At 31.2% G+C, this 12,144-nt stretch overlaps 1 protein-coding gene across 1 annotated transcript in view; it reads right to left on the bottom strand.

Annotated features, from left to right (window-relative positions):
• The window catches only part of Smp_180240 (f-spondin, putative), a gene marked incomplete at its 3' end in the record, with an annotated part of 60,399 nt that extends 51,655 nt beyond the window's left edge, over window positions 1–8,744 (bottom strand). Inside the window, exon 1 of the mRNA XM_018797620.1 lies at window positions 7,438–8,744. Coding sequence (XP_018646781.1) covers window positions 7,438–8,482 — 1,045 coding nt within the window. The 5' untranslated portion in view covers window positions 8,483–8,744. The remainder of the gene's footprint in view (window positions 1–7,437) is intronic.
• Between the last annotated feature and the right edge of the window lie 3,400 nt (window positions 8,745–12,144).

Below are 12,144 nucleotides of genomic sequence, written 5' to 3'. Positions count from 1 at the left end.
CACTGGACCTATCGGTCTCGCGCGCGAGCGCTCAACCTCTAAACCACTGAGCCGGCATTTAGTGCTTCCAGGTTTCCCAAGGTGGTCTAGCTTCAATTGACTCATGATCTCAACTATTAAAATTACTATAATATCCACAATAACCCCTTCAAATTTCTATTCGTTTTCAAATTAAGCTGGTTTTATGAAAATGTTTGTCCCGCATATTTGGTTTTTTATTCTACACAATTAAATGGAGCTATACACATCTTTTCTTTTTCCTCAGGGAGCAATTTCTTTTTTAAATAGTCATTATATTTGTTTCAACTATAAATATACAAAACCCATTGAAAAAATGTAAAATATGAAATGTACATCATTTGATTAATTGAGTGGCTATAAAGTCCATTTCAAATACAATTTACACAAAATTTTGACAAAAATATTTTTCGTAAGTTTGAATATTGTCTTAAGAATGAAAAACCTTGTTTAATTAAAGAAAATTATTTATAAAATACAAATAAAATAATATATTTGTAATATCCCAATAAGTAGAAAAATTAGATTTTCTGAAGTTCCGTGATTCAGTTTAAGCCACTACAAAGAAAAAGAGTAGCTGAAGCGTTCCATATAATAAGTTTAAATAACACAAAGGAATAACGTAAGAATATTATATGCGATCAGCCGAAAAACAGGCCTGAACAAGTCAATCTCATGTCATTTCGATCAAGGGGATTTGTGTATTTGTGTGTATATGTGTGCTAGGCCAGGGATGAAAAAATGTAACCTTTGTGGTGCTAAAGGATATAGTTTAATTTGTATGTACGATAACAGTGTGAAATATGAATAATATCAGATATGATAGCTTGGATGGATAGTCCAAGTTGGACGTATAGTGAGGTCTTCCTTTCTATTGAGAGCTGTAGGATTAAGTATTATATGGAACGCTTCAGCTACTCTTTTTCTTTGTAGTTGGAAAAAACCTTTTGGTAATATTTTGATAATTCTGAGACCAATTTGACGATTGTTGAAAGTGGTGTGAACTGCTATTGACGATCTAATTTGAAGTCTATTCAGTTCTACAGGATTATTAGGTGGTTTCCTTGTGTACCTAATATGTTCATTGGCTCGAGTCAAGATTTCGCGAGATGACTAGCAATATAAAAGGCAAAGTTACGTTAAGTGAATTTTTTTAGGATCGTTTACATTATGAAAAGCGTAATGTTGTTGAAGATTTGTAGAATGACACGTGAAATCTCCAATAAAGAAATGCTTTATATAAATATATCTCGAAACGTTCAGGTACTTACAAAGCGAGACTGCGATAAACTCAATTTTTTGACTATCTAATTAATATAGGATATGAGAAAAACAATAATATAACAAATGTTCTCAACACTAATGAATAATTACTCGCAATGAATCGGACAGAAAGAATGAAGTAATGTTTCTGTCGTGTCAAGATTTTGGCTAACATTTCTTCAAGTACATCAATTTATTACTACTTATAAGGCTTTAAGGAAGTGGATAGGACATACATTACATTACCAAACTGCATCACGAGACGAACCTGAACTTTGTTTCCTGAAGGGAAACAGAAAATAGAAAGGTCAATGAGCATGTGGAAGCAAACATGAAAAGGATGAATAGCAACTGGAAAGGATTGCTTAGAACACAGTTAGGTGAAGAGCGCTGATAAGCGGCCTATGCTCGTCCACGAGAGATAACAGGAGTATGTAATTAATGCTACTTTAAAAATTAACTGAAATGAAGTTATAGTGTTGCCTATATTTGACTATAAGATTTATACTGTATTACACTGGCTCACTCTGGAAATGAATTATCCACAATTAAACTGCACTAATAAATAAACCGAAATAATTCATTTTACGAAAAATTGCCAAAATTCGAAGCATATTCCTAATTATAATATTTATTTCTGAAAAGTCATCACCTTTAAACAAGTAACAATTATGGATTGATGAAACTATTGACTTTCGTAAACAATTTTAAATATACAGGTTACAACTAATAACATTGGGATTTTTTTCTAAACAAACTATGATTGGCACCGAAAGCAAACCTATTCTAATTATATACCGTATTGGGATTGTTATCTGCGGTTGACAGTCAACCATTTATTTTTATACTTCATTGGAGAATTATAAATATTGATAGCTGAGATTGTTCTCAAAATTTATATATTCATTGTGTCGAACTAAGAGTTTATGATTTATATATTTGTTAATCTAATAAGTAAATACTGCATACAAAAGAGTAATCTTTTGTTAGACTATGCTGCATTGAAGATCCTCATAGTTTACAGTTATAGTTAACTGAAAACTTATTGATTGGTAACTTTGAGATGGTGGAGAAGATTTGTAGCTGAGGTGAATAGTTTTGATGGAGAACAGAGAACAAAACTCCATCAAAATTGATAACTTTGGCAAAAAGATAATATTCGTGATAATAAAAAATAAATTTTATAGTTGAAAAACAATCTATGATTTATTTTACCACTGAAAAGAAAATCAGTTTTTAAAACAATTAATTTCAATTAAAAACATACTTCATTTTCATCGTATGAAAATGAAGTATGAAACCATGTTTCATATATAAATATTAATCCAAGTTTAAATAGTACTGTAGTGTGATCTACTTATATCCATATAAGTAGTATATGGTGATGGTCAGACGTAGAATGAATTTTCGCAGAAGACCGATAAGGAAAGAACTGAATGAGGTGCAATTGGTAGGAAAATGCAAGGACAATGAAATTAGAGAAGATGAATTGATACGTACAGAAGGAACAGTGAAGACTGAGACAAATGGTTGATATTTTGCAAACTAACTATTTGCTGTATGGCTATCAGAATTTAGTGAGATATTCTGTAATTTGTGCTTAAATACATTCAATTGTTCCCAACCGGTGTTTTTTTCACTACAATACAACGGAAGAACACGAATATTAGGTGCGATCATTCAACACATCCTATCAATGCTAGCCTTAAATCTTTTTAGAAGAGCCAAGAAGATCATCACTTCAGAAGAGGACAAACAAAATGAATAAAAGAATGTAATTAGTATCTTACAATTTAATAATTTTCTTATGAAGATTATTAGAAGTATATTAGAACAAAACAGTTTAGTACGTAATAATAATTCGAATGAAATGCTATGGATTGGTACTGCAGTCTTACCAAACCGTCATGGCACAACAGAAGAACTCAAAACAATTTTAAAACAACACAGAATTTAAAAATATTACAAAACAACGAACACACTTCGAAATACTTTAGTTCGATTAAAAGAAAAACTCTCCTTTATGTCGACATAGAACTTTATTTACAAATTAGGATGTGTCGATTGTGATACCTTCTATATTGGAGAGTCAACTCGCGGAATCTTGACTCGAGCCAATGAACATATTAGGTACACAAGGAAACCACCTAATAATCCTGTAGAACTGAATAGACTTCAAATTAGATCGTCAATAGCAGTTCACACCACTTTCAACAATCGTCAAATTGGTCTCAGAATTATCAAAATATTACCAAAAGGTTTTTTCCAACTACAAAGAAAAAGAGTAGCTGAAGCGTTCCATATAATACTTAATCCTACTGCTCTCAATAGAAGAGAAAGCCTTACCATACATCCTACTTGGACTATCTATACTAGTCACCTAGTCTGATATTATTTAAAATTCATACCATTACATTATAAACTCTATCCTTTGTCATCATGAAGGTCATACATTTTTAATCATTAACAGCGCACACATACACACACACACAAATTTATATACTTATCACTTATGAATCACGTTGACCGAAATGAAATGACATTGATTTATTCAGACCTGTTTTTTGACTGATCGCACCTAATATTCGTGTTGTTCCGTCGTACTATTTAAACTTGTGTTAATGTTAATTTGGTTATTTGTTTTTTCTCTGAAGAAGTAACCTGCACTGAGTCACGAAACGTCAGAAAATTTAATTTTTCTACTTCTGGGATATTACAAATATATTTATTTATAACAATCTACCCAATGCTCAATTTATTCAAAATTATCAAATCAAAACTTGGTAATGATACCTGTTTCCATATACCTGTTTCATATATTTCTTCTTCAGTGAAAAAAAGGTATTTATTCGATTTATACACAGGGTTTAGTAATAAGAAACGATGAACAATTAATTATTATTAAGAATATGTAGTTGTTAAAGAAAGTTAATTAAATAATCATTTTAGTGGATCGAATTCTAACTCCAGATAGAACGTTTGCTGCTTTTTATCGAAATATACATGTTTCTAATCCTCGTTTATTATCATCGACTTAAGTCGCATTGGTCAATTAAATAAGTCAAATACGAGAATGGATTTTTGAATATGTATATTTCGTACAATTGTTGATCGAAGAGCGAAGTAAAACAGAAAAGTGTACAATGGAAAACTCGAGTAAGCCAACTCAATCTAACCAATCGTGAATCAATATCTATAGTCAGACAAAAATAAATTGCAGACATGTGGTAAGATAAAAAAAAAAGCATACCCATAGGCTTACATAAAAACAATCAAGGTTGATAAGCGAGTAAGTGACAAGTTCAAAATAAGGTTTAAGGAGAATAAGTAGACTGGTCTGTCCAAAAGCTAGAATAATTTATGTGGGCTTGACATAGAGCTAGCCACTACATCATTAAATGGTATACATATCAACGTTTATTTTTAAGTTCAGGTCTTTTTTATAAGAAAAACTTTAAAGATTGGTTGAAATCGGCAAGTTAAGTAATATGCAGTTTAATAATAAATACATCTTTTTTTATATCGTAATGAATAGAAAATTTTTATTTCTGACGTTTCGTGACTTAATGTAAGCCATTTCAGTAAACAATGTTTTCTTTGTACTTTTTAACTTGTGTTAATTTATTTCGGATATTTATTCATTCTGAAGAAGTGGTTTACATTAAGTCATGAAAATTCAGATGAGCAATTTTTCTACTCATCGGAATAAAACAAACATTATAATTATTATTAACTTTCTACTCAATTTTCAACTTATTTGGAACTATCAAGTTCAACCTTGATATTGATACCTATAATATAAAGTTTGTAAAAGTATACTAGAATGATGAAAAATATGTTTAGAACTTGACTGCCAGGATGATTGAGATACTACAATTTGGTACTCTAACATTTTGACAATAATAATAATAATACAAACGTCAAGACAGTCCTACTGCATGGAGATAAAACTTGGAGAACTATCACAACTACCATTTAAAGGGTACAAGTATTTATAAACGTTTCTCTACGTAAGATACTGAATGTCCATTGAGTGGAGACCATAAGCAACAACCTACTATGGGAGAAAACAAACCAACTTTCAACTTAAGAGGAAATTAGGAAAAGGTACTGGAAGTAGGTAGTACATACATTGTGGAAATCATCGAACTGTATCACAAGGCAAGCGCTAACTTGGGATTCTGAAGGAAAACGGAAAATAGAAAAACCAAGAAAAATTGCACTGAGAATTGGAAGCAGACATCGAAAGAATGAATAGTAACCGGAAAAGACTGTCCAGGACAGAGTTCTATAGCCAATTCTGGTGGGTGGCCTATGTTCCTTCATGTGGGGTAACAGGCATTAGTAAGTAAATTAGGAGAATAATAACATTCTATCCAGCAGATTTCCTTTAAGAATCAGTATAATAATGAAATCCCTAAAGTTATACGCAAATTCCATCACATTAACCTTTGACGAAATTTTGTAGAAATAAACCATTATGGTGATGTCGCAAAGCACTTTGTCTTTAATTATGGAGTGTCTTAGTCATTGTCATCAGGTCATAGATTTAGCTCAGATGGGTAGTTAATATATTTATCAGTACTTCTAAACTGATAGGTGCTTTCTCAGATCACGCTGAATTCATTTTCGAAAATGTAGAGATTTGAATACAAACATGCTACATAAGATGACCTAACAATTCTACAGAACTGAAGAATCCACAATGAAATCGGTGATAATAAAGAATGCTATTTCCAACATCCATCTCATTGATATTAAAACAATAGAAATAATTCAAAAACATTGTTTAAACTATGAAGGAAATTGAGTGTGAGACCTTACTGTCACATTTTAACATGTACACTCAAATAAACAAGAGTAAACTGTTAATCAGAATGAAATAAAATTGACTGGATTAGAGTTGAATAGATTGTGTTAAATGTTCTGATTTGTTCCTCAGTACTATTTCAACTTGTGTCAACTTAATTTATTTGCTTATTCTTTAGAGAAACGATCCACACTAAGTTACGAAATATCAAAAATTATATTTTCTTTACTCACTGAACTATTACAGATATAAATTCATTTAGTATTGTTTGTTTGAATCTTCTCATTGATGTTTAGGACTGCAACTGGTCAGTCTCTAATTGGCATATATGCATACTGTGCGTATTGCCTCGATATAGCCTAAATTCACAAGCATGGTAAGCAAAGATGGATATTGGCTAGCAGTAAAATCCAGGACGCGCGTCACTTCGTCCTATTTGGGACTCGTCAGCTGGATGAATTCAAACCTCACCCCATCGCACAAGCAAGCGGCTATCAGGACTCAGTGGCCGAGTGGATAACGCGATGGCATTTGAAGCGAGAGGTATTGGGTTCGAGTCCCAGAGTGAACATCAACTCTGAGATGCAGGTACATCCAGCTGACGAGTCCCAAATAGGACGAAACGCGCTTTGTCCTGGATTCCACTACTAGCCACTATCCATCTTTGCTTACTATTACAATTATATTTTTAAATATATTTTTCTAATATATTTTTACGTTAGAAGACATTCCTAAATTTTTAAGTTTGCTTACATATAGGAACGGGAATATGAATTGGTCATTTGTACTACCTGTTCACCTTAGTCGCATTGTATTCTTAATATTATCAAAAAAAAACATTTATCGTCTTGATTTAAAAAAACAGAGGGGTGTGGGAATGATAGTACTAGACAATCATTGTTACATAGTACAAATATAATTGGGGTATTATTTATTGATCAATCGATTTTATAATGTTAAAAGCTTGAATTGATTTGAGCTTTCATAGTTTCATTTCAATAATTCGTAATGATGATTAATACTTGCATAAGACTTAAACAAGCCTACTGTTGTTGTAGACGTTTGTTAGCTAATATCTTTTTTTGCCTCAAACTTTATTCAAAAAAGTTAATTTGTCCAGGTATCTACCATTGATTTCTTTTTTCATAGCTTATTGTTAATACAATCAATAATACATTATGATTCACCTGGATTAAGTAATATAAAATGTTTCATAAAAGGTAATTGATAGTAATAAACATTCATGTGAAAATTCAATAGATTCATGGGAAAAGTTCACTAAAAAACAACAACAAAGAACTTGCCGAGAATTTCACTCCAGTGTGGATTTTCAGTTGTTGACCCACCAGCACCGGTTAGTGTAGTTGGCCAGTCTCTCCAATGTTGTTGTTGTTGCCATTCAGATTGTATAATTAGACGATAAATAGCTGTGTTACAGGCACAGCAAGTACGAACAGGTTTTGGTAATTCCTGTACAGAACATGAATCAAGTTCTTCAGTTCCATAATAACCACTGTCACTGTAACGATGATTTTTACTATCATCATTATCAAATTTTCCAATGTTTGTGATAGATCGTGCTTTAACATTATCACTTTTCACTTTTCTAAATAATTTTGTATTTGAGTGTAAATATTCCGACCATTCATCAATTTGACGTAAATCTTCTGCCGGGCATAATACATGACGAAGTGATCCAGAATTTTTGAAATAAAATCTGTGCCAGTGAAATGGTATGATTGTAGCTCTTATCTCAAGACATGAATTAAAACTTTGTGCATTCGGTGTATATTTCAGTGTTGTTGATTCTGAATTAGCTGGACTTGTCCATACAAAGCTCACGTGGTTAGGGAAATTATATGCAAAGCGTATTGCCCCGATAGCATGATTTGAGCAGACAGTTGGCATGAATCTTCCTTTACTCTGATGAAATTCCTCACTTTCTGGTGAACCTAATGGTACAGCAGTCAAGTATACAGATTCCAGTCGTAATCCATTTTTAGCTGTATCCGAGTGTAATTTAGGCCCAACTGTAATGAGATAATCCCTACCATTTAGGTAATGAACTGCTGGTTTGTAATTTGGTGAAATTAAATCAGATGAATGTAGAATTACGTGACCATTATTACCACTGCCACGTCGACGTTTTGCATCTGGTGGCAAAAGCTGAATACGAATTTCTAAGCCACCATCACCTGGACGTCGGATCACAGACGAATATTCAGGCATTTCACTACAATCATTTGGAACTTTATTATATCTATTTAAGCACAAAATTGGATCGAAATTTGTAAAAGTAATGAATGAAAATAATAAGAAATGAAATATCACACTTAATTTGAAATAGCCAATGTTGCAAGCTAAGCACATCTGGTAGCATTTTGACAGCATCCTAGTTTAAATAATGTCAATTCAAAGAATTTGATCAGAACTTTAATAGATATGAAGTGACGTGTTCGATATAAATTTATGTGAATCGAGAGATACTACTGAAAACCGCCGTCACTTAAACTAATGGCAAGTAGTATATGCAGATTGATTATTAAAAATCATTATTTATCAACTAATTCAAGAATTTTTTCATCACAATTATTAGAACTTTCATTATTTCTCCATTATCTACAATTGATAATTTCGTATCTCTACAAAAAAGTACACTTCTTTTAAATACTACAAGCAGCTTGCCTATTAATTGGTTTATTAAAGGCAATTAAGATTACTACCTGTCTATAGATCTATCAAAAATGAATGAACCAATTAGAATATAGGAGTTATAGTCGACTAAACGGTTCGAATTATTTACTACAATACATAAGTATACATATGGATACATACATCCACAAATATATTTATAATAGGAAAGTTATCTTTCACTGATCAAATTATATACATAAGCAAAGAATGATTTCGATTTTGTTTTGTTTATTGTTGTTGCCTGTAAAATAAACTGCTTTTTCATTTCTATAATAGAATCTCAAAGTGGAGAGTATCTGTGTATATATGTGTGTACACGTTAGGGATAGACAAAAAAAATGTTAGTTTAATGTAAAACAAAAAGAATACTCTTTGTTCGATTTCCCACTTATTTTTAAGTGTAGAAAAAGTAAAGTGGAAATAGGTAACTAATTTTTAAAACAATTTCTAATTAGATAATTGAGATTTTATTATTTTTCCTCAGAAACATGAGAATGAAACTTGACCAATTTAACCTAAATTTTGTTTTGTTTGATTAAAATGAAATAAAATCTGTAGAAATATAATCTAGCTGTAGATGAACTTGAGTGACATAATTTACAGTTGATTAATTCAATTGTTTCCGAGTATTGATTATACAATCGACAACTACAGATGTAACGTTATAGTATGATATATTATTATCTTTATGCTAGGCTGAATAACTTAATTTTTTTCAATTCTTAGCAATAATATATATGTTTGATTGTAAACGGATACTACAGTCTCAAAAAGCACGTGGTGATTGCTTTCATGTAGGAATGAAATCAGTCAACAACAAATGTAAAGAAGAAAGCACAAGAAATTATCTCTTGACAGTTCCTTTTTTAAATTTAGCATAGATATCCATAACTCTAACAAACACATTTAATGCTTAAAATTCAATTTCATATTAAAATTACCTCTTAGAAAAGATGAAGAGTTCTATACGTGTTAGAAGTATCTTTACGAAACTCTATAGTATATCAAAAAAGTTACTGTTTATTTGATTTAGGGGTTTTCTATGGAGATTTTAAGTAATTTTTATATATACTTGAAATCATGAGTCAATTGAAGCTAGACCACCGTAGAAAACCTGGAAGCACTGGACGGCCTTTTCATCCTATTGTGATTTGTTTACTAATTAAAATATAATTCCGTCTAGTTTAAACCGTTACACACTTAATGTTCAAATGAATGTTTAAAATTACGTAGATCTTAGAAATTTCTGGGGGGTGAATTATCCCAACTAGTTAGTTTAAATAAGTAATTTGTATTGTAATGGTTTTGCAAAAGATATCCTAACTCATAAAACCTTGAATACAGTTTGGTTTATAATAAATGGGAAAAGTTTTGAAAATATTCTTGTAATATATGTTGATATCTGAATTCAATAGAACACATCCATTAGTAGTGATATATTTATATGGATTTTTAAGGGCATAAGGTTATGCGATCCTGCAACAATCTTCTCCACCATCGCAACAATTAGTCTAACAGTATTAAATTCACTGAATTTCTTAGTTTCAAATTCTGAATTCATGAAACATCAACTGTTACAGTTTATTTGAAGTACTGTCGGATGAAGATAATAAACACAGTTAAGTATTCTCCTACATTGTACGCTTCCAGAAATAATACTAAAGTCTTTTCAACGAGTTTATCAATAATCGAATATTTTGAAACTAATAAAGCATCCTTTTTGAACAGAAACGTTTAAAATTCTTTTGCTTGGAGGCAGAAGGTCAAGAAGATAGAAGAAAGAGAACAAAGAATAATTGGTGTGGAAATAAGACAGTGAAGTCTGAGACGATTGACTGATATGTGCAAAAGGAAAAGTCAAGTTTGAGACAATTGATCGACATTTTGCAAATGAAGTATTTAGTATATTTACTATCAAGTCCAACCTTGTTTTCGATACCTACAAACTTTAAAAACCGTTTTCGTCAGCATTGGGGAATCTACATGGGGAAGATATACTTTCATAAGGAGTATTCTAGAGTTAGTTTAGTATAGCAAAAGAGTTTCAACCTTTTAATTAAACACATTTATGTGATAGTTTGGATGATTAATATTTTATACAATTTTTTATACAGTAAATTATGCATATGATAAGCTTAACATACAGAGGTTTATATCGATGGGTTCAAACAGTTTTCCAGTTGGTCGAAGGAAATGAAAGGCCCGAAAATCTCAAAGATATTTACTTATTTTGCCATCGAGCTATCTGGCTTCCAATTTTAGACTATATTCTATGTGTTGAGTCTGCTTATAGTATTCAACTAATAGATTTAATTCATTGGAGGTAACCGCGTTGCTGAACTGAATGATTTGAGTGTTCAACTTACTTAATCTTACGTTGACCCTACAACATATTATGACTCCCTAACCTGAACAATCTATCCATTAATCAATCCACGTTAGTCACTTTTAATGTAATTGAAATTTGACTAATTAACCAACATTAAGTGACGAATTTCATAAGTTAGAGATACGTTTAACTTGAAAGTTGCTTTGGCTAGGGTTCAGTGTTATTTCACTGACCCTACATATCGATAATTAATATATTTAGCCGAAAATTATGAAAAATTAGGCTTTTGTTTTAGGAAAACAATAAGCAATATAATAGCAAATGGTTGACTCTGATAAAATTTACTTTTTAAAGGATGAATAAACCGGAAGGGAATTAAATTAATATATTTCATAATGAAGTTTATTTATGTTTGTGTAAATCCATAACATTGATGAACTTCTTCATCAGAACTTGTAACTCATTGATTTTAGTCGATAGTTGGGATGACACTTGAATGAGATTGAAAATAAAACCATTTTAGCTGTTTGCTAGTGATAGTATTTGTGGAATATTTCTAATAATACTGGAATGTTATGTTTTATTGTTGGCGGTTCTATCCAGAGGATTTCTTCTTTTTATCAGCTAATGTTCAAACTTTTATTTTCACGATCCAGTTAACCAAATAGGAATGGAAATTGTTGGTTTTCTGTAGTTCAAATAGACACTAATGGTTTATCTCAAATTTTTAAAAACCAAAAAGAAGCTACTAAATTATTCATATGTAAAACAAAAAATAAACAATCGTCTTTTTAAATGACGCTTAACTAGAAAACATGACAGATTCAAACTAATGATGTCAAAAGATGACAAGCATACAGTTAGAGGATAATTCGAAAGGTAAATTCTCTAATTAATACTATCAATGTTTAACGATTTTCTTAATGGTTTTAATGATCACAATTGATTGATCCCTGGGTGGTAATCAATGTCATGTGTGTCAAGTCCTTCTTGGTGCTGATCGAATGTTATCGATCAAGTTACAATGTGG

This window comes from Schistosoma mansoni (genome assembly GCF_000237925.1).
Source record: "Schistosoma mansoni, WGS project CABG00000000 data, supercontig 0164, strain Puerto Rico, whole genome shotgun sequence".
Classification (NCBI taxonomy): Eukaryota; Metazoa; Platyhelminthes; class Trematoda; order Strigeidida; family Schistosomatidae; genus Schistosoma; species Schistosoma mansoni.
The sequence above is the reverse complement of the archived record's forward strand: the minus strand, read 5'-3'. Positions and strand labels throughout refer to the sequence as shown.